The sequence below is a fragment of the Ranitomeya variabilis genome, chromosome 1 (assembly GCF_051348905.1).
Source record: "Ranitomeya variabilis isolate aRanVar5 chromosome 1, aRanVar5.hap1, whole genome shotgun sequence".
In the NCBI taxonomy this organism is placed as follows: Eukaryota; Metazoa; Chordata; class Amphibia; order Anura; family Dendrobatidae; genus Ranitomeya; species Ranitomeya variabilis.
Genome location: NC_135232.1, coordinates 764,247,734 through 764,271,483, shown reverse-complemented (window position 1 = coordinate 764,271,483; position 23,750 = coordinate 764,247,734). Strand labels below are relative to the sequence as shown.

Here is a 23,750-nt window from a genome sequence, read left to right as displayed (position 1 = left end):
GTAAACTGATCAAATTTGCAGACGATGCAAAGCTGGGAGGGATAGCTAACACTAGAGAAGACAGAGAAGGCATTCAGAAGGATCTAGATAAGCTTGAACAATAGGCAGCGACTAATAGAATGGTGTGTATCAGGGAGAAATGCAAGATTCTACATCTGGGCAAGAAAAAGGAAAATTAAATCTACAGAATGGGAGGAATAGAACTAAGCAACAGCATGTGTGAAAAAGACTTGTGTATACTAATAGATCACAGTCTGCACGTAAGTCAACAGTGTGATGCAGCAGCAAAAAAGGCAAACACAGTTCTAGGATGTATTAAGAAAAGCATAGCGTCTTGATCACGTGAAGTAATTATGCCCCTCTAGTCCTCCATGGTCAGGCCTCATCTTAAATACTGTGTCCAGTTTTGGGCACCACATTTAAAAAAAAAAAAAAAGAAAACATTGAAAAACTGGAGCAAGCCCAGAGAAGAGCTACCAGGATGGTGAGCGGACTGCAAAGTATGTCCTATGAGGAACAGTTAAAGAATCTGGAAATGTCTAGCTTGCAAAACAGAAGGCTAAGAGGAGACTTAATAGCTGTCTAAAAATATCTAAAGGGATGTCACAGTGTAGAGGGATCATCCTTAATCTCACTTGTACATGGAAACACAAGAAGCAATGGAATGAAACTGAAAGGGAGAAGATACAGATTAGATATTAGAAAAAACTGAAAACTTTTTGACAGTGAGGGTGATCAATGAGTGGAACAGGCTGCCACGAGAGGTGGTGAGTTCTCCATCAATGGAGGTTTTCAAACAGAGACTGGACAGACATCTGTCTGAGATGATTTAGTGAATCCTGCATTCAGCAGTGGGGTTGGACACAATGACCCGGAGGTCCCTTCCAACTCTAACATTCTATGATTCTAAACCAGTTTTTGATTATTTTAGTAGTGAGGGGAACAAAATGGAAAATGGAAATGTGTATAAAAAAATGTTTAGCTGAATGTGTCTCCCTTTAGCGACGCCCCTAACATATTCGGGGTTTTTTTTGTCAATTTTGTCTATGAAGCTTTTTTTTTTTTTTTTGCGGGGCAAGACTTCTTTTTTTATTAACATTTGATTGCTAGTGCCCCAAAAATGCAACCTTTGTGTGTTTTTTTTTTGTGTGTGTTTTTTTTAATTTATTTATTTTTTTTTACTGTGTTTCTGATTTGGTTAATTTATTTTTATATTTTGATTGTACTTTTCTGTACACTGCAATATTAAATGTTTTGGTTTTTTTTAAATTACTGTGCTTGTTAGTCCTCTTAAAGAACCTGAACCTGCTATCATACGATCGATTGTATTAAATACAACAATAATGCTGCATATAGCAAAAATCCTGGTGTCCTTTGAATCCCAACTACAGGCTGAGTTTCAAGGGAGCTCTGTGATGACAGGCACGGAGGTCTTCAACATATCCCTAGCTGCCACAGCAGTGCATTGGCAACCTGCGACTGTGTCACGGGGGTGCCGATGGGTGTGTGTACAATGATGCACCCCCATACCGGCGCGCTGTTAATGTCGCTGTCAAGAGACTGACAGCATCATTTAATAGGTTAATGGTGACGGCCAGAGTCCTGCTTCACCCACTGCTGCTAGAGGCAGGTCCTGACTGTGTGTCACAGCCATTATCAGCTGGGTATGGAGGTGGCTTTTCATCCAAGGGAGTTGGCTCTCTCACATTGTTGCCTAAGCACATTGACGTGAGTCAAGCATGAGCATGAAATCTACGTAAACATCCGTAATCTCGTAAACATCCTCCAAGAGAAACATCTCCCAACGATCCAGGATCAATTTGGTGATGGACAATGCTTTACCCAGCATGATTGAGACTGTTACAAGGAAAAGGTGATAACTGAGTGACTCAGTGATCAAAACATCGACATTTTGGGTCCATGACCAGGAACCTGTGAAGAAACAAAGACACAGAAATTCTGATCAACTCCAAGCACCAATTAGACAAGAATGAGTTGCCATAAAAAAGGATTTGGCGCAGAACCGAATATTCAGCATGTCAGGGCGAATTGCACAAGTCTTGAAAAATTAGGGACAGCTCTGTAAACGAGTCTTTACATAAACCTCATGTATTTGTGAATAAAAGTATAAAAACTTATGAAATGCTGATTTAATTGTACTTGAGTAACTATAGAAACATCTGACTAAGGGCCCGCTCCCAATTGTGATGTAATTGGACGAGCGCGATCCGATAAACCTATGGGGCAGTGCACATCTGCCATTATTTTCCCATGCCGATTCGTCATGCGAAAACACTCACAACATGCTACAATTGCATCTGAGAATCGGATCGCATGCACCCATATAAGTCTATGAAACATCGCACTGCACTTGGATATGACCCGAGCGCAGTGCGATTTCCCTCAGACACTTGAGATTACTTTCTCAGTTTCCTCCTCAGCTGCCAGAGGATCAGAGCACGGACACTTACAACAGAGCTGGAGCCGATGTCATTAGCATATTGCATCCAATGTGATACACTAATGTGCCTCTGATCTAAAAGATCTAAAAACACTGATGCAGCAAACTGTGAAACTATTCGTGTCAGTCTCGCATCTTTCGGCCCCGACTGTATATTCTGTTGCCAATATAATACGATTATACAGTGGCATGTGAAAGTTTGGGCACCCTTGCTATTACTGTTATTGTGATCCGTTAAGCAAGCTGAAGATTAAATGATCTCTAAAAGGGCTAAAGTTTAACCCCTTAAACTGCCATTTTAGTGACCAGTATGTTGTAGTGACCATGCAACCTTAAATTAGGCTGGCTGTCATCGCTACACAAATGCACAACATGTGGATGCTAAATGTGGTTTAGGCACCCTGGGGCTCAGAAGGGAGGGGGGCATTGGGATTTTGGAGCCCTGAATTTCTTTTGGGGGGGCGAGGAGCCATAGCACTTTTCCAGAGCCTTTTTGCTTTCCACAACATTGCAGCCCCCATTGCCAAATGACGGACCTGAGTGGGTTTTAAGGTTGGTTATATATAATCTCCACTTCCCTGTTAAGAGGGTGGTGGATCGAGGGTTCATCATTTTAACTCTGCACTGTCAAAAGAGAGCGGAGGTAGCAAGAAGTATCTTTTTCTGACCTTCTGGATGCAGCCGCGCATTCTGCCTCTTGGCAGATTAACCGGGTAGAGCCTCCTATGGTTTGTCTACCAGTATTCCTGCCCGATGGGTCATCAATTAAAATTACAACGGACTGTCAGATAGCAAATCTGGTTCGGTCTGTCTTGAAGCCTCGGGTTGATTGCTCTACCCTTCCTTAGCCACCGCATGGGTTGCTCGAGCAGTGGTCTCCTGGTCGGAGACCTTAACTACCGTACTTTGATTCACATCAGTAACCTTTTCCTGAAGATAGTACAGCTGGTCAATCAAAATTTCTTGAGCGAGAGACTAGCTGGTTCACACCTCTCGGATGCAGCTAGTTGCGCGGCGCTGTCAGCAGCAAATGCCATTACACCCAGAAGGGCATTATACTGTAGCTCAGTATGGAAGCGTACACGTTCAAAAAGCATCTGACATCACTCCCTAGGATCGCGTGTTTCCTATAGACCCAACCAGCAGTGGAAGAATTGTCCAGGACAGTCTAGATCTAAGGGATCTTGGTTCCAAAAAGGGGGACCGAAAAATAAGACTGATCCTGGACCTCAAACTTTTACCAAGCTGGACATGGTCCTCCTTCTTCGGATGGAGTTCCTCCGCTCAGCCATTACTTCAAAGGAAAAAGGGTGGATTTTCTGGCATCCACCAACATTCGGAATGCTTACCTTCACATTCCTATTTTCCTATTCGCAAACAACATTTTCAAGTCACGACCTTGTCCTTCGGCCTTGCTTCCGCACCCTGAGTGTTCGCAAGGGTCATGTCGGCTGTCATGCTCCTCTTGCACCCTAGAGGCGTGGTCGTCCTGCCCTATCCGATCGACTTTCTAGCTGCTCTTCCAGGACTACGCTGAGTCGTCTATATCAATTGCTTATCCCTCTCTCTTCTGGGCTGGCAGCTTAATCTAGACAGGTTTTTCCTCTTTTCCAGCCCAGCAGATGTCCTTTTTGAGGATGATCCTGGACACTTCCAGAGGGTTGGTATTTCTCCCTTGAGACAAGGCCGTGGCTCTTCAAATCAGAACTCCCTTACTTGATCGCTCATTCCATTCGATTTGCTGGGAGGGTCATGAGGAAAAAAGGTGACCGCAATGCAAGCGGTTTTCTTCGCTCCGTTCGTTTTCTGTAGGTCAAACAGGCTTTCAGAGGATAGTCTCTGAGCTTCTTCCTCATCCAGGGGAGTTCCTTCCGGTTCAATGATTATTAGTGACTACCGATGCCAGCCTTCTTCTCCCGATCTTTGTTCTGGGGATCTGAACGATACGGCTAGTCCTACAGCAGGTCCTCTGCCTTCTGGCGGGTCACCCCATCCGAATTGGATAATGCCACGGCTGTGCCATACGTCAATTATCAAGCAGGTACCCTCGGTCAGGCAGTATGGACAAGGCACCTCACATTCTCTGATAGGCCAAGATCTATCATTCGATGATCTCGGCAGTACACATCCCAGGAGTAGATCTCTGGGCTGTAGACTTCTCAGCCATCAGGGTCCAGCCTCAAGTGAGTGGGAACTTCTCCCGGAAGTCTTCCATCAGATCTGTCTTCACTGGGGCACTCCAGATGTAGATCAGATGGCATCCAGACTGAACGCCAATGTACTCGTGTTCATGGTTCAGCCTCAAGATTCAAAAGCCATTGCAGTGAATGCTCTGGTTCTTCCGTGGTACCAGTTTCCATAACCCCCCTTCCCCTACTTCCGAGAGTCTTTTGGAAGCAAGAAGGCCCCCAGTGGTCCTGGGAGATCCGCACGGACCACGTTAGGTTTTTTGTTTGCGGAGCTAGTACTTTTTCCGACTTATTGCAACGAAACTGCAAGTAGGGACTTTCTCGCAGGGAGTTTTCACATGTGGTCCTTCCCTTTCACATACCACTAGATCTTTGGGACCTTAAAGAGAACCTGTCACCCCTCCCCCCCCAGGCATTTTTAACTGAAGGAGCCACCTTGTGCTGCACTAATGCTGCATTCTGACAAGGTGGCTTTCAGTTGGTGTCCCTGCCAACGCTGAAATAATCGTTTTATTTGTCCCTCATACCTCTATTTTGTCTGCGCCTGTGTTCGAAGGGCAGTGCAAACTGCGCATGCCCCCAAAAAAAATTGTCCTAGGAGTCTTACAGTAGACTCCTCTTTTGATATGGACAGACTTTACTATCAGGGAAGGTCGCCTTGTTTTTCTCTGTGATCTCGTCATCCTGACAAGTCTTTGGAGCTAGATGCTCTGTTCTTTCAGACTTTTTTCCTTATTACCATCAAGGCAAGGTTGTCCTCAGGCCATCCCCGTTCCTTGCTACCATGGTGGTATTGTATTCCCAATGTTACGAGGGCATCATTCTTCCCTCATCTTTCGGCACCATTCCATAAAATGGGAGGGATGAGTTCTCCATATTCTGGAAGAAGTTAGTGCTCTGAGTAGGTACGTATCGTGCACGGCGTCTATCCGAAGGTTGGACACCTTATTTGGGCTTCCTGACAGTCAGAGGAAGGCTTTCTGACGGTTACAGGATGGGTTTAGCCATTTCATCGGCCATGTTAGCCTGGTGGATTCGTTACACCATCCAAGAGTCCTTCCGGGTTAGACGTCGGCCTAACTCCACTCAACTCTGTCGATCGAGGTTTCTTGGGCTCTTGGCACCAGGCGTCGGTAAAGCACGCCTGCAAGCTTGCAGGTTCGTCCAGTCTGCATGCAGTCTTGAAGCACTATAATTCCCAGACTTCCGCAGATGTGAGTCTGGACAGGACGACTCTGCAGGCCACGGTGGCGCTCTTGTAAGTAGCGGTTACACAGGGCCTGATCTGATGATGTATCCACCCAGGGACTGCTTTGGGACATCCCACGGTCTGTGTCCCCCAATGAGGCGAAGGAGAAATAGGGATTTTTGTGTACTCACCGTAAAATCCTTTTCTCCGAGCCATTCATTGGGGGACACAGCTCCCACCCTGTTATTAGCTTCTGCTTGTTTTATAGTTTTGACATGCTATACTCTCATAATGCTATACTTTATTGATCTCCTACTGCTTTTGCACCAAACTGGTAAGCTGAGAGCCAGCAGGAAGGTATATGCTGCAGGGGAGGAGCTAACTTTTTTTGTATCACTTAGTATCAGCCTCTTATTGGCAGCAGCATTCACCCCACTGTCTGTGTCCCCCAATGATTGGCTCGGAGAAAAGGAGTACACAAAAATCCCTATTTCCTGTGGAGTTGCCTGCGAGAAACGCTGCAGATCGGGAGGAGGAAGATTGTGTGGGCAGAGAATGTGTGTATGTGGAGAAGATGTGCGGGTGTTTGTGTGTCAGCGGGTCTGTGTGTGTGTGCACGGGGCGGTGTGTTTATTTGTGTGTGTGTGATTGCGTGCGCAGGTCTGTATGTAGGCAGGCATCTTTTGATGGGACTACTAGTCCCATCTGGCTATGCCTGCTACAGTGACAGCTAGCCAATGATGGAACAGCAGTAGTCCCATCATCCAGCTACTGTGTGAAAAAACAAAACACATATAGTATATACACACCATTCACCTAGCCCCAACACCCTCGATCACCTGTAATAAAAATAATAAACCAGCAGTATACTCCCTGTTCCGATGTAATAACGAGTGTCCCATGACGATCTCCCGTGGAGAGCTGTCACATCAGGAGATGTCACCGCTCTCCAGGAGCTCCGTTGATACAGTGACAGGAGATAATCCTCCACACTGTATCCCTCCGCCGCCGGGAGTTCAGAGTTCATACTGTCACTTGCGGCACTGCTGCGTGGGTAAATTCTCACGAAGCAGTGCCGTAAAGTGAGAGCAGTGAACTCATTGAACCCTCAGTGATAACACTGCAGGAGCCATTATCTCCGGTCAGCGTGTCACTTGAGGCCTATAGAGCTGTCACATCTCCTGATGTGACTGCTCTATAGGGGAGATCGACGTTGGACACATTATTAAATGGACTGTCAGAACAGGGAGTATTTGTGTTAGTTTATTTTATTTTTTTTGCAGGAGATCGAGGGCATTGCATGGATTGGCAGAACAATAAATATGGGAAAACTGTAGTGTTTTATTTCATTAAAATACTTTTTCTGGCTGTTTGTTTATTTAACCCTTTCACAACTATAGGATTAGTAATGGATAGGTGCCTTATTGACTCCTTTACATTAGTAAGCCGGCTTGATGTCACCTTTCAATACAAAGGTGACATTAACCCCCTGTTACCCAATATGCCACCTCTGCAGGGCAGTGGGAAGAGAGAGGCTAAGTGCTGGAATATCCATGGCCCCTTCCTAGGCTATGAATATCAGCTCGCTGCTGTCTGCATAGCCTTTTTCTGGCTATTAATTATAGGGGGACCCCACGCCTTTTTTTTGTGTGGAGGGGGTCCCCCTATTTTAATAGCCAGTAAAGGCTAAATATACAGCTGCAGGCTGATATTCCTAGCCTGGGAAGATCCATGGGTATTAACCCCTTCCTTAGGCTATGAACATCAGCCCCCAGTCGCTGGCTTTCCCGCTCTGGTGCAGAAAATTGCGCGGTAGCCCATTTTTTATTTTATTTTTTTTTTTTTTTTCAATTAAACAGATATTGCATTTAAGGCTGAGGTTACACTTCTGAGAAACTCGTACAAGTCTCTCACCTCAATACCCGACGCTGCCACCGGCGCTCGGGACCGGAGTATGCGGCTGCATGTATTTCTATGCAGCTGAGCACTCCAGTCCTAGTGCTGGCGGCAGTGCCAGGTATTGAGGTGCGAGTTTCTTGCAAGTGTGACCCCGGCCTAACCCAGATTTTGTGTGTGTGTGTGTGTGTGTGTCTTTATTTAACTCTTTATATACCATTTTATTATGTTTATTACTAAACATCGTGCTTGGTATTTATCTATCTATCCATCTACCTAGATAGATAGATCTGTCTAACATCTATCTATCTATAGATAGATCTATCTATTTATCACATCTAGCTGTGTGTGTAAACCTTATTCTCCAATGGAGTATGTAAATGAAGAGGTTGGACAAGAAATGACATCAATTCTTTTTTTTTTCTTAAATAATAGATCTTTATTTAGCCTACAAAAACACATACAAATACGCATGAAAATCCGCATCAATAACGCATCAAATCCTGGGCTGATTTTTACCTGTGTTTTCTTCCAAGAGATGCAGAATCTGCACAGAAAATTCCACAGGCAAATCGGCAACGTGTGCACATACCCTAATGCAGCAGCAGAGTTACTCTGGGCTCCGCCTGGCATCTAAGTGTTGTCCTTCTTTTCAGAAGTGCACAAAACTGTGGCCGACAGCACCCAATCATAGGTGGCCAGACGGTGTTCCCATCTGCCTCATTATAGGGAATATTCCATCGGGCCTTCCGTCTGAATCACGTACTTCAGCGCAGAGCACAGGATAAATGTGAATCGAGCCTTACTGCGATCTTTGGAATGCAGAATGAACAAAGAAACAGCGATTAGGTGAATTTGTTCTTCGGGTTGGTGTGATTGCAGCGATATCAGATTTATATCGAGTTTTTATGTTTGGCTGCTGTCACACACTAAAATACGCTTTTTATTGCAAGAACTAGGTTTTGCATCACCATATTTAGACAGCTGTAATTTTTCCAAATTTCTGCCGACAGTGATGTGAGGTCTTTTTTTTTTTTTTTTTTTTTTTTTTTTTTTAATTTTCTCACTGAATAATGGGACAACTTTATAGGATGCGGTGATACCAAATGTGTACTTTCATTGTAGGTCTTTTTTTTTTTTTTTTTTTCTCGCTACGCCGTTTAGCGATCAGGTTAATCCTCTTTTTTTCTTTTTTCTTTTTTTTTTTTTTATTGATCGGGCGATTCTGAAAGCGGCGATGCCAAATATGTGTAGGTTTGATTTTTTTTTGTTGTTGTTGTTTTATTTTGAATGGGGGAAAAAGGGAGGTGATTTAATCTTTTTATATATTTTTTCACATTTTTTAGAACATTTTTTTTACTTATGCCGTGCTTCAATAGCCTCCATGTGAGGCTAGAAGCTGGCACAACTCAATCGGCTCTGCTACATAGGAGCAATGCATAGATTGCTCATATGTAGCTGAATTACAGGCTTGCTATGAGCGCCGACCACAGGGTGGCGCTCACAGCAATCCGGCATCGACACCCATAGAGGTCTTCAATAGACCTCTGGTTGCCATGCCGACGCATCGCTGACCCCCGATCACGTGATGGCCGGAAGCGCTAGTTAAATATCACTGTCAGCATTTGACAGCGGCATTTAACTAGTTAATAGCGGCGGGTGGATCGCGATTCCACCTTCCGCTATTGCGAGCACATGTCAGCTGTACAGAACAGCTGACATGTCCCAGCTTTGATGCGGGCTCACCGCTGGAGCCCGCCTCAAAGCGGGGGTTCTGACCTTGGACGTACTATGCCGTCCAAGGTCAGAAAGGGGTTAAAAGGAATGTACCATTATGAATGCATTTATTATTATATGTATTTTTTATTTGTGAAAATATCTCAAATAATATACCTATTTTAATATTTCCCACTGTCGGACGACACTACATGGAGCAAGCCTTCACATATTCCTATTACCACAATGGTCACCCGTCTGCGCTGCCCAGGATCTGTTGCAGTAATACAGGTCCTGGGTGGCATGGAGGAGCCTAGAGCAGCACCGTGGGGCCCACAAATGTGGCCGTGCCCCTCTTGGAATGATGGTAAGGCTGTGAAGTTCACAAGCTGCGGAGCATGCACCATCCACAGTGTGTAGGGCTACCACACAGGAGACAGGTCACACATCTGCCTACTCCTCTATGCCCTTTGTGTGTCGTGTAGTGAGACACTAGATGAAAATGGATATGTCAGCCCTTGTCTATGGGAAAGATAGAGGAAAAACAACTTATATTTAGTTAATTTAAATGGGGTTAGCTGAGTGTTGTACAGTTTGCATTGAGGACATCAACACAAGACAAGCAAACTGTTTCTGTTCTTGTTTTTTTAGTTGGCTCTTGAATATGGAATCAAATTTATGGAGACTAGTGCAAAGGCTAATATCAATGTGGAGAATGTAAGTATATCAGTTTTCCTATATATTGTGATGATCTTTCATTTTGCAGAAAGATAGGAGCAAACAAGTTGTGTGTGCTTGTCTTTAATCTTACCTCCAAGTAGATTATTATTATTTATTTATTTATATAGCACCATTGATTCAATGTTGCTGTACATGAGAAGGGGTTACATACAAATTACAGATATCACTTACAGTAAACAAACTAAAAATTGCAGACTGATACAGAGGGGCGAGGACCCTGCCCTTGCGAGCTTACATTCTATAGGATGGTGGGGAAGGAGTCAATAGGTTGAGGGTTGCAGGAGGTCGGTGAGGCAGTAGCTCGGTAGTGGTGAGGAGGCAGCGGGGTCAGTGCAGGCTGTAGGCTTTCCTGAAGAGGTGGGTTTTCAGGTTCCGTCTGAAGGATCCGAATGTGGTTGATAGTCGGACGTGTTGGGGGAAAGAATTCCAGAGGATGGGGGATATTTGGGAGAAGTCTTAGAGGCGGTTGGGTGAGGAGCAAATAAGTGTGGAGGAGAGAAGGAGGTCTTGGAAGGATCAGAGATTACGTGAGGAAAGATATCGGGAGATTAGTTTAAAGATATATGGAGGAGACAGGTTATGGATGGCTTTGTATGTAAGTATTAGTAATTTGAACTGGATACATTGAGGGAATGGGAGCCAGTGAAGAGATTTGCAGAGGGGAGAAGCGGAGGAGGAGAGAGATGAATTAGTCGGGCTGCAGAGTTAAGGATGAACTGGAGAGGTGCAAAGGTGTTAGCAGGGAGGCCACAGAAAAGGATGTTGCCGTAGTCGAGGCGGGACATGAGGAGGGCATCCACAAGCATTTTAGTAGATTGACTGTTGAGGAAACAATTGATTCTGGAGATATTTTTGAGCTGAAGGCAACAGGAGGTGGAAAGAGCTTGGACGTGCGGTTTGAAGGACAGGACAGAGTCAAGGGTTACTCCGAGGCTGCGGACTTCCGGTACGGGGGAAAGCGTGATGTCGTTAATAGCAATAGATAGGTCAGGTAAGGAAGATCTATGAGATGGAGGAAAGATGATGAGTTCAGATTTGTCCACACTGAGTTTGAGGAAGCGAGAGGAGAAGGAGGATATGGCTGATAGACACTCCGGGATTCTGGACAGCTGGTCTGGGCCAGAGAGGTAGATCAGAGACTTTGAGTTGTCCCAGGCCAAGTGTATAGATTGAGAAAAGTAGGGGTCCTAGAACAGAGCCTTGGGGGACTCCAACAGAGAGAGAGGGTGGGATGAGGAGGTAGTGTGGGAGTGGGAGACACTGAATGTGCTGTTGGCAAGGTATGAGGAGATTCAGGATAGGCCAAGGTCTTTGATGCCTATGGAGGAGAGGATCCGTAGTAGGAGGCAGTGGTCAACTGTGTCAAAAGCAGAGGACAGGTCCAGAAGGAGGAGTATAGAGTATTGTTCGTTGGCTTTGTCTTTTAGTAGGTCGTTAGAAATTTTGGACAGGGCTGTCTGAGTGATGGGGGCGGAAACCAGATTGTAGATTGTCAAAGAGTAAGTTAGATGAGAGGTGGGAGGAAAGTTCAGTGTGGACGTGCTGCTCCAGGAGTTTGGAAGCGAATGGGAGCAGCGATTATTGGGTGATAGCTGGATATAGCAGTTGGATAGAGGGTTGGCTTTTTAAGGATTGGCGTGATTGTGGCATGTTTGAAAGCAGAAGGGAAGGTACCTGAAGTTAGTGATAGGTTGAAGAGGTGGGTTAGGGATGGGATAAGAGTGGCGGTGGGGTTGGGGAGGAGGTGGGATGGGATGGAGTCGAGCGCACAGGTGGTGAAGTGCGATTTGGAGAGGAGACAATTAAGCTACCCTTCAGTGATGCTGGGTAGGGAGGTTATGGGGTTTGGGCATTGGTCTGGTATACAAAGGGGTTGTGGTGGTTGAACGATGAAGACTTGCCTTGTTTGGTCGATCTCATTTTTAAAGTGTGTGGCAAAGTCCTCAGCAGAGATGAGGAGGTTGGAGGGGGCAGTGGGGGGCGGAGGAGGAAGTTAAAGGTTTTGAATAAGTGTTTGAGGTTGTAGAATAGGGAAGGTATGAGGGTTGTGAAGTAGGCCTGTTTAGCAGAGGTGAGAGCAGATTCGAAAGCGAGTGTTGCCTGTTTGAATGGAGTGAAGTCGTCTTGTGAATGTGTTTTTCTTCCAGCGCCGCTCTGCAACCCTGAACACTTGCCGGAGCTTTTTAGTGGTGTTATTGTGCCAGGGTTGTCTATTGATACGCCACACTCTGCCATGAGCGAGAGGGGCAACCGTGTCAATAGCTGATGCGAGAGTGGCATTGTCGAAAGCAGTGGTACTGTCTGTGTCGTGAAGTGAGGATATGGATGCCAGTGATAGGATAGAGACAGAGAGTGTGTGGGTGTCTAGGTGTGCGAGGTTTCTGGGGGGGTGTGCATGTTGCTGGACATGGGTGACCGGTGAGGAGGACAGGGATGAGAAAGTGAGCAGATGGTGGTTGGATAGGGGGAGAGGGGAGGTGGCGAAGTTAGATAGAGAGCAGAGATGGGTGAAGACCAGGTCTAGTGTATGGCTGTCTGTGTGGGTGGCTGCGGAGGACCACTGAGTAAGTCCAAAAGATGAAGTAAGGGATGGAAGTTTGGAGGCTGTTGACTGAAGGGTATCAGTGAGGATCTTGAAGTCACCCATGATGACAGTGCGAATGTCAGTGGAAAGAAAGTGAAGAACCAGGTAGAGAATTTGTCAATAAAGGCAGTGGCCGAGCCTGGAGGTCGGTATATGATGGCAACTTGGAGGTAGGAGGGGGAGTAGATGCGGACAGAGTGGACTTCAAAAGAGGGGAGGGTAGAGGTGGGATTGGGTGAAAGGTGCAGTTAGAAGAAAGGAGAAGACCCACTCCTCCACCATGTCTTTTGCCGGGGAGAGGGGTGTGGGTGAAATGGAGGCCGCCATAACACAGCGCAGCAGGGGGAGCGGTGTCACAGGGTGTTAGCCATGTTTCTGTGAGGCCGAGGAAGGTAAGCTTGTGGGAGAGAAAAAGGTCATGAATCATAAATCACATGAAGCTTATTGCAGATTGAGTGGGCATTCCAGAGTGCTCCAGAGGGAGGGAGCAGGGGGGTGGGCGTCAGGGGCACGGGTTTTATGTTGGAAAGATTGCGGTAGTTCATATTAGATAGGGAGTGGTAGGAGGGGGTAGTAATGGGAGGTATGAGCTGTGGGGGTCCAGGCTTGGGAGATATGTCGCCAGCAGTGAAGAGAAGCAGAGAAAGGGAGAGCAGGTGGGAGAAGGAGAGTGGGCGGCTTGTTTTATGTTTTATTAGGACAGATTTGACGTTGAGGAGCAGGTCAGCAGAGGAGGTCAGGTGGGGAGGAAAGAGGGAAGGGGCAGATAATTATTTGGTTAGAGGGTGCTGGGGTTTGGGGATAGCAAAGGAGAGTGAGGATTATTGAAGCAAACACTGTAAGGGCATATGTAAACATGGTGAAGGAGAAAGATGGGTTAATGGAAAAAGCTAGATCCAAGTAATAAGTGCTTACTCAGCAGACATACCCAAAATAGACAGATACATAGAGTGGGGTCCTGACTCCTGCAGTTGAAATAACTGTAGCGTCTCGATACTTTAGCTGCCGTGATACTTTTGCTGCCGGGAGATCCCTTCAAGTAAGATGCAGGATGGGTTCTCCTTAGATAGGACTTCTTGTTCCAGCACATTTCACAGATATATACATATTTTACAAAATTCTTAATTTTTTTTTTAAGCCGCTAAAATGATAATTACTATATAAGGTTGTCTAGAGAATCATCTTGACAGGTCATTTTTACTGCACAATGAACACCATAAATTCAACAAACAATGATGGAATTGTGTTTTTCATTTTGTTTTTTTTTTAAATGATTCCAATTTAAAAACTTTTGTGAAATTTATTCTAAATATATTATTTATATACAGTAAATCCTTATGGTCCAATCCTTTTTACTCTTTCTTGCGACTCTCTAAATATGTGGCACTAAGAGTATTTACAGATGGCCGGTGAGGCCAGTGGCATGACTGAGCTGCCGTCCCAAGCTGGATGCTCTCCCAGGCTGTGGCTCTGAAGCTGGCTCAGCATGTAATACCCAGTGTTGTAAGCACAAAGGTAGAGCAGTTGTGCCAGCATACCTGAGGGAGGTTGGGATGGTTGAACAGGTGGCATTTTTGATCCAAACCATTTAACACAGCGTCCTAATCAGTAGAGATCAGTCATCACAAGGCATCCTTTTGGCGATGGCGGTGGCCACAAGGCTGTATGTGGAAGTACTTGACTTAACCACAGCCTCTAGGGATGTATTGACATAATCTTTGTTTTCACATACATAAGTAATAACCATATTCTGGATCATCACTTTACCCTTACAAGGAGTTTGTGGTGCAACCGAGCAGGGCAACCTGTAAGATAGTTTACCCAAATTGTTCTTTAAATATGGTAATGAAGTGATCGGTTCACCTTGCTCACAGTTTCATGCATTTTTACCTCCATGTGTTACAGCGGTCTCCGCCACCTTTCCCTTGGTTGACAACCACTCCGCCACAGCCGGAGTGCACTGATCACCTCATGAGCATTTTGAATAAAGAAACTATGAATTTGCACTAAAGCTGTGATATTAAGGCAATGCCCCCTACAACATGATGTGCTTGGTTTCACCACTCTTGCGGACAGACCTTCATTACGCACATGGCTTTTTCTGTCTTTAAAAGTTGTTTTTGTATTTTCTAATTTTGTCATTTATGTTGTAGGCATTTTTGACTTTGGCGCGGGACATCAAAGCAAAAATGGACAAGAAAATGGTAAGATATGTGGATGTTAGTCCTTAATGGGTGTAAATTTGTAAATGCTTAATACCGGGTTAGGGGTGTCCGATGGGTAGTACAGTTGGAAAATTTTGATCCAAGCCATGTGCAGGAGCTTTTTTTTTTTTTTTGCTGTGATTTGTACACCTAGGACAAGAATTATCTAGGACATATCTCAAATCCATCTAGTTGCCTGAAAGGGGATTTCCACTTTTCTAAAAGTGAACCCCCAAAAAATCCAGCACTGTAAAATAACAAAACCAACTAGTGTGCTTCCCTGCTCCAGCGTTGGCTCTCTGCTGCTGTTCCCGTCTGTTTTGTCTGCAGCGTTGACGTCCCATCACCACTGCAGCCAATCACCGCATCAGCGGATCATACAGCGGATCATACCAGCAGTGATTGGCTGCGTCGGTGATGTAAGCTGTGATGTCACCCCTGTAGCCAAAACAGGGGACCGAGCAGATGTGGAGAGCCAACACTTTTGTATGCTCATCTGCAGGGGCCCTTTATCGTTAGGAAAGCACCGCTCCTCTGCCTCTTGACTGCGTGATTCAGACCAGCGACATGGCTGTGCCGAGGACCCAAATTGTGTGCTCTCCCAGTCCCAGCATTCTGTATAGGAAACTGTTTACAAGTAGGAGAGGTGGCCGATGTCTTGGCAAGAAGCTGAGAGAGAAAATGATGCGCATTGCCTTTTGAAGTGTTCTGGATATATTGTAGATCCCATACCTTGCGTTCAGGGTCAGACTCTGACTGTATCCAGTTTAAGGGGTTGCGAAGGTGCCCCTGAATACTCAATTTATGGGCTATATCCTTTGGGCTACCGACTGAAATGTATAATATGTTTATTTCAGGAAGGAAATAGTGCCCAAGGCAGCAACCAAGGAGTCAAAATTACCCAAGAACAGCAAAAGAAGAGCAGCTTCTTCCGATGTGTCCTTCTGTGAGGGACATTGCCTTAAAGGAGTACTTTGCTCCCTCCAACTGGACTGTGCCTGTATCTGAAGTCCCACCATCACAGACCCTGATCCTTAAAGCACCAGCTCTGCCAAACTGTGGCTACCTTAAAGAGCGTGACAAGCTCTGTCTACGTTAGTAACTGTTTCACTTGGCGGGTGTGGAACATATTCTAAGTTTGTACATTTCTTCCTCATTATTCCAATTGTTATTACTATTTTTGTTGGAGTTAAACACCGGACAATCTTCATTAGTTTATTCCAAGCCCAGTGTTTGTTTTCAGACATTCCTACAAAGCCATATCTTCTGCTATGTCTCTTTTGACCATCCTCATGTGACTTTTTTTTTTCTAAATTCAGGCGCATAATTAATACACACACACATAAATGTGCACCTTCCTCTTGCATTCCAATACAAGTCTTCCATGTTGGATCTCACGATGAAACCAAAATCATTTTGTTTTTGCTTTAACTTCAAGCAACTTAGATTTGTGTAATTTATGTACATGTTTATACACTTTGAAGTCTAATTTCATTTTACTATCTAAGGCAAATTTCTTATGGTTTAAACTTTATCTTGAAGACCCATTCTATGTTTAATGAGATTTTCACCAAAAACTTAAGAGACCCTATATAAAATAAGTTTTAGTGATGGCAGAGCTGATAAGTAATGCTGGCTTCCTTAGAGATTGTTATTTTTGTTTATATTTAATTGTACATGTCATGTTTGCAAAAAAAAAGTCATTATCTACTGTTGTATTGATCGCCACCTTATCATTTTTACAGTGGTAGCCAGAATTTGGCCTTTGCCAAAAAATGGCTACTGCAATAGAGTAGAACCATTCCACAAGTCAGAATTTGGAAATTGAGAAACCTTGGCTGCTCCAATTTCTTTCATTAGTGTGCGGCCATTCATACGCTTTAGTTACACCTGTTCTTTGATGAAAGGTTTATCGTAATATTAATTGTAATGTAGACTTGTGTGAAGATCTCTAATATGTGATGTATCCATCTTAGAGAGATTCTGTTGCTCCAAAGCACATCCATAGTGATAATTACTTGACTGTGCAAGATTTCTGACTATTATTCCATAGTCCTACATTTTCTCTTAACGAACTTGTTGCTAAAAGACGACCTCAAGAAACTAGCATTCATCTTTCATGTGCTGCCCACTTCATCACGGTCCTATTCCAAGGAGCTGAGTGACTATTTCTTGCAGTTTTCCTTTGGTCATACACCAAAGTATCACAAAAATATTACATCACTGGAAATAATCACCCTTCATATCCCCACACACTAGTTCTTCCTGGCAGAGTTTACATTTTTATGTAAAAGGAGTCTGTTCCTGAGAAAACCTATTTAAGTATTCATACCTCATTGGGCAAAGTACATGTTAATCAATAGATCTTGGATAAAAATAAGCTCCACAATTGGATGTGCTTAAATAAATGTTCTTGTGCTGAAATAGTTATATACATGTCCCTGCTGTGGACTGTGTAATGGCTGTGTCTGACCGTACAGGGACATGGTCTGATCATATCACATCTCCTGAGCAGGTGAGGAAACAAGAGTATACAGGCAGGACAGCATGGGGTCACAGATGCTGTTTTCTGTAAAGTAAAAGATTTTGGTGCCTATTTGATCAGATAAGCAAGTGTTTCTGCCTCATCTTCAGCCCTCTGAGAGCATCATAAATCAAGTCAGTGAGGAAGGAGCTCCGGCTGTTGCTTTCCATTCTGTCCTGTCTGTATACTCCCTTTCGTGTCCTCTCCTGCCTGTGAGCTGTGGTATGATCAGACCATGTTCCTGTACAATCAGACACTGCCGTTACACAGCAGGGACACATGTATAAGATTATCTCAGCACAGGAACAATTTTTTACCACATTTAATTGTAAATAATCTTTTTATTGCAAGATCTATTGATTAAAATGTACTTTGTTCATGGGACAACCCCTTCAACCATCCTCCATTTTGGATAGGGAATCTGTTCAAACATCCCTATGGGACCAGAGATGGACTGAACACTGTAGAGAAAATACTTTTTATTCTGTTATGCAAATGATCTGTCAAGTGCTCCTAGGTCTGTCATAGTAAGTGCTCCAGCTCTCTTCACTAAACCCTACATAAACTTTCCCCTTTGGGCCTGGTTGATGGCTCCACCATTCTGATTTGCACTGAAATCTTACACGAGCCTTGCTCTCTGACCAGTTGTTCCAAGTCACTGGACTAAAGTTCTTGCTTGTCATATTAGTGTTTGTTTCCCACAGCAGAAAGAGTACCATGCATACATTGGGTGAACATGGGATATGTGTGAGATTTCATAGTCTGTCAACAAGGTGGAGCCATCAATCAAGGCTAAAGGGAAGGTCTTGGATGGAACTTAGTATGGAGAGCAAGCACTGTTGTGGCAGTGGGACTGCCCCTTTGAGCTTGCTAGGTTATTTTATATAATGAAGCATATACTCGGTATAGTAGAGAAGATCGGCTAACTGGGGCCACACAGGTATGTTCAGTATGTCTTAAGGTTCCCTACCCGACGGTTTGGATGGTTCAATAGGCAAAAACCATTTGGCAGCGTCCCTCTGGTCTGGCTGTATGGGGACTTCTCTACTAAAGAGTGCTCTCTATTAAACTCGGGATGCCTTGTCCTTTTACATTTTCGGAGATCCTACATTTCTGTGTAGCATGGGTTATTTCCTTTTGCATTTTATGAACATAAACTAATCTTCATCATTTCCAAGTCTCCATATTTAAAAGCTTTAATTTTCAATTGTTTTGTTTTTTTGCCTTTTCTATAGAAATGTGTTAAGTATGTCTGGCTGTGCATGAAACCAATGACCACTCTGCCATCCATCTTTGACTCGTACATGATGACACATTTTACAATGGCTTTCTGTACAGATATACAGCTTCTTTTGTACATTTCCTCTTGAAGATGGATATGGGGCATATGTTGATTCCAAGCAGTATACTGTGTATTCATATGACTAAAGAGTGGATCTGGTGGATTTGCAGCCTTTCACATAAGGCAATTTTTGCTTCTAATAAATGGACCAACATTTGTTATAAAACTGAGCACAAAAAATTGTAAGGCAAGCTTTCTTATATGTATATATTGTTTTATGTAACTCTGGTTCATAATCCACTACTCGCCAGTACTGATTGTCTGGGTCTGGAATGGTTGACAACTACACACAATGCGTGGAGCACCTTGCTCTGTTCTCTTGAAACGCATGGAGTTGTACTGCAGATGGTTAGGCTTCTGCTCTATACATCAGCTATGGTGACGTTGCACCAGCACCAAGCTACTTGTAACAGTACAATCCCTCCGTACAGGGCGCTTGTGCCTGCCGAGTCCACTAAAAGGGAACTAGGAAGTTAAGAAACTTGAATATTAGGAATGTGGCATCTTATCACTCAAGTTGACTCATTGACCTTTGCACCGTTTAATGTCAGTAGTTGTAGTAGTAGTAGTAGTATGCTTCTAGTGTTCTGAGTCACTAAGTGTTTATTCCTGTTTCTTCCATAGTTTATGTATTTTTTTTCGTTATTGTTATTTTTTAATTTTTAATTTTTTTTAACGCCCTTTGACACTTTTTCTCAGGCATTGCTAATCTAGACTGGAGGTGAACATGCGTTTTTGTTGAGGAGGTATAGATATTCTCATTCCAACTAAAGTCCAGATCAGTGGCTGACAAGAGAAGCAGGTTGGCAGTATTGTTCCGTGCTTTACTTTATTCCTTTTTAGGGTAATGCATGTAGTCACATACTCACCGGTCGTCATCTTCACCTTCACTCCGGCACTCCGTGTCACACAGCAATCGCTATGTGATTTGACAGGTCACAACTGCAGTCACCGAAGTCACGTTTTAAAAGCAAGTCAGTGGGAAATCCTAATGAGACCACATTCGGAGTCCTACAGACTTGTATTGACAAAAAGTGACTTTCTGACGCAGTGATCTGGCGAGTTGTAAAAGTTTTTCATACTTGAGCAGCGCTGAAAACATGCCATCCGGTGAGTATGTAACTACACACATTACACTTGCATATGTGGTCCCCAACAAAGGGAAAGAATAACACTGGACTGGTGCTTTAGGGTAACTATTAGCTTCCTTATTCCATACAATCAAAACGGATTATTAAAATAGCTCCCTGGGAATGGAAAAATAATAACTGAAGGAAATGTCATTATCGGTAAATTCTTACATGTCTTTAATTAGCAAATCCCAATAGTTTTTCCTAGGGTAGTAATCTCTATAGAATTAACGTGGCCGCATAATGATGGATACCTGTATTATGTTAGTGCAGATGCTTGTGAGCATGTACAGTAGTAGCCCTGCTGCTGTAACCTGGAGATACCCATACCATATATCGACAGGATGGACAGCTGTGTGACCAGACTCTTCTTACCATCAGCAGTCCTGGTATCTCTAGTGTCGGATCAAAAGGACATGGTGAACAGCAGTGTGAGCAGTCTCTTCTTACCTTGCCACCCCTGGTATCTCCAATGTTAGATCGCAAGGACAGGTGGACAGCAGTGTGAGCAGCCTCTTCTTACCTTGGCACTCCTGGGTTCTCCAGTGTTAGATCAGGACAGGTGGACAGCAGTGTGAGCAGCCTCTTCTTGGCACTCCTGGGTTCTCCAGTGTTAGATCAGGACAGGTGGACAGCAGTGTGAGCAGCCTCTTCTTACCTTGGCACTCCTGGTATCTCCAATGTTAGATCACAAGGACAGGTGGACAGCAGTGTGAGCAGCCTCTTCTTACCTTGGCACTCCTGGGTTCTCCAGTGTTAGATCAGGACAGGTGGACAGCCGTGTGAGCAGCCTCTTCTTACCTTGGCACTCCTGGGTTCTCCAGTGTTAGATCAGGACAGGTGGACAGCAGTGTGAGCAGCCTCTTCTTACCTTGGCACTCCTGGGTTTTCCAGTGTTAGATCAGGACAGGTGGACAGCAGTGTGAGCAGCCTCTTCTTACCTTGGCACTCCTGGGTTCTCCAGTGTTAGATCAGGACAGGTGGACAGCAGTGTGAGCAGTCTCTTCTTACCTTGGCACTCCTGGGTTCTCCAGTGTTAGATCAGGAGAGGATGGACAGCAGTGTGAGCAGCCTCTTCTTACCTTGGCACTCCTGGTATCTCCAATGTTAGATCACAAGGACAGGTGGACAGCAGTGTGAGCAGCCTCTTCTTACCTTGGCACTCCTGGGTTCTCTAGTATTACATCAGAATATCCACTGAAAGCACATCTTCCTACACATGAATATAGATTACACATGCTCACACACCTCTTGTAAAATTCTAGGACAGGCTTTTGTCAGAGTAACAGTGAGGCAGCCATTATAATTCTTATAATGATTATTTCCCTAGACAAAACTATTTGCTAATTATATGAATTTAGGAATTTATTTGTAATGACATTTTGTTGTTGTTTCTATTTCCAGAGAAGCCCTTTAATACGGCAGTGTCTGATTTGTAGCCGCTTCCTCTGACATTGCACGGGTTCCTCAGATATAGGGTTGTCCGCTTACCTTGCTTCTTCGCAATGGAACATCTGGGGGCACGCTATCCTAAATGGTTAGTCGTTGGAGTTACATTTTAGGAACCTCTCTAAGGTTTTACACTCAGGAACCAAAGAGCAAGTACCGAGGTTACATTTACAGATTAATTTTTGTCATAATCCAGTTGCTATTTGTTTTGTTTCTTTTCATTTGATGTTGGCTTATTCCCTTTATGCTCTGTAATGCTTTGTAACAGCAGGTATAGTGATGCTCTGAAAAAAAAAAAAAATCCCTATATACTTCTGTAAGATGCTACATTAGCTTTGTTCAAATTCTATATGCTTTTAAGTTTTAAGATATATAGTCCCAAGAAAATTAATGGTATTTATTAACATTCAATTTTTCCCTTGCTTGTAATGCTGATACATGGTGTAAGTGGTTGCCACCTTGGTGAATAGTAAGAGATCCAGCTGCTTAATCCCTGGTATTGCCAAAGAAAATGGCTACTTGTGCAGCTTTGTATGGTATCCATTTAATTTAACCACTGCTGGACACCTAAGATGGAGAAACCTTGTCTAACTTTTGGTGCCACACTGGAGAAAATTCATTACTCTGATGGCTTTATTTAAAACTGATAGTTTTGATTTAGGGGATTATTACACGTGTTTTTCTGCTAACTCTTACAAGTGCTTGTGCAGTCAGCAATTCATGATAATCTGTGCGTGCTAGCATTAGCTGCTAATGCATGTACAATAGCTCCCTAATAAGACGTTTCCGTTCATTAAAGGAGATTTGTCATCAGCTTTTTGCTGTTTAATCCGAGAGCACCATATTATAAGGCTGATTCCAGGGATGTGCCACTTATTAGGATGTTTGTAGTTTCAATACAATCGGTGTTTTATCTGCAGGAGATTATCACTGCCTGACTAGGTCGCACAAGCACAGTCCAGCTAATCTGTAACCCCGAACCCACCATTGATTGGCAGCTTGCTGACAATGTACACAGGAATCTTCCAATCAGGGGTGTGGGTGGGGTTATACACAGATTAGTATTATTACCACTCTTACATCTACAACAGAAATAACAAGGATTATATCAAAACTGCACCAAGCAGCCCAGTGACACATCACTGGAATCAGGCTCTCTTACCCTATGCTGCTCTCCGATTACATGGCAAAAAACCTGCTGACAGATTCCCTTTAAATGTAGTCTTCCATTTGAGGTCGTTTAGATAATGTCAAATATTTGCAACTTAATTTCTTTGTCTGATTAGCTATGCTGTGCTGTACATACACGCCATAAGTATACAGTCCCGCTCCCAGATTAGGCCGTGTTTACATTTGAGTACAGGACAAGATGGCATAGCATGCAGTTTTATTTTGTCCGGTAATGTGGTGGCCATCTTGACCAAAAACCCAATTGTCTCCATTAAAGTTAACGGAGTCTCATTCGTGTGGGATTTCAGTCACTGCTGTCAGTCCCGTTTTTCTATTCTTAGACTACAAATCTGAAAATAAAAGGTAACACAGATGTGAACGAAGCCTTATAAGTTTACAATGAAACCTTTCTGTGAAGAAGTAGAGAATAGCTCAGATCAGCAGAGTCTGATGCCTTTTGTCGTGCAGTGAGTAGGACAAATGCATCTGGGCCTCTGTAATAACCTGCTTTGTTTACAATGACAACTGCACTTCAGGAAAAATACTGATTAAAGCTTATTTTAAAGATAAACCTGAGTCTGTGTTTCATCTGATCTTACTAAAGTCTGAATAACAGTTTGATTTCTTCTGCTATTGACAGATGCCACCATTTCACCCGCTACTAACAGTTAGCCTTGAGGTACTTGGCGGACTCCAGGACTTGCCTTTATCTGAATCAGTGGTTGATTCTGGAGAACGCCTAACAAAAGGGAAATTGAACCAAAATGTTGTCCTTGGAAGCAAAGTATTTCTATTGAAAAAAAACAGTAGAAGGTCCCAAAATCAACAATGAAGGATGTAGTGAAGAAATGTGTCCAGAAGCCTGATCAGGTAGTCCAGGACTTGGGCAGATACAGATATGCGGCACTGGAGTCTGTAAGCTGAATGGTCTGGGAACATTGGTGAAAATGGCTGGATATGTGGTGCTATACGGGGCAACTCTTGATGAGACTTCAAGGATTCTTAACTGCAGACAAAAAGAGCATGGTGAATGGTACAGTAGGACCTTGTGTGCTAGATATGTCATATGAGCTGGGTCAATATAGAAGATCGATATTAACCCCTTAATGACCAGGGGTATTTTTGGTCAAAATGGCCATGTGAGGGCTTGCTTTT

General features: G+C 43.9%; 1 protein-coding gene across 3 annotated transcripts in view; it reads left to right on the top strand.

Moving 5' to 3' along the window:
* RAB8A (RAB8A, member RAS oncogene family) overlaps positions 1 to 23,166 on the top strand; it is a 60,628-nt gene extending 37,462 nt beyond the window's left edge. The window contains exons 6-9 of one of the 3 annotated variants that reach the window (XR_013217198.1): positions 10,103 to 10,168; positions 14,930 to 14,980; positions 15,838 to 20,538; positions 20,604 to 23,166. Coding sequence is in view for 1 of the 3 variants with exons in the window: in XM_077271875.1 (XP_077127990.1) it covers positions 10,103 to 10,168; positions 14,930 to 14,980; positions 15,838 to 15,930 (210 nt within the window). In the remaining 2 variants the exon portion in view is untranslated. Of the gene's footprint in view, positions 1 to 10,102; positions 10,169 to 14,929; positions 14,981 to 15,837 lie in introns of all 3 variants that reach the window. The other 2 variants (XR_013217201.1, XM_077271875.1) reach the window with 2 other exon arrangements.
* Positions 23,167 to 23,750: the final 584 nt, after the last annotated feature.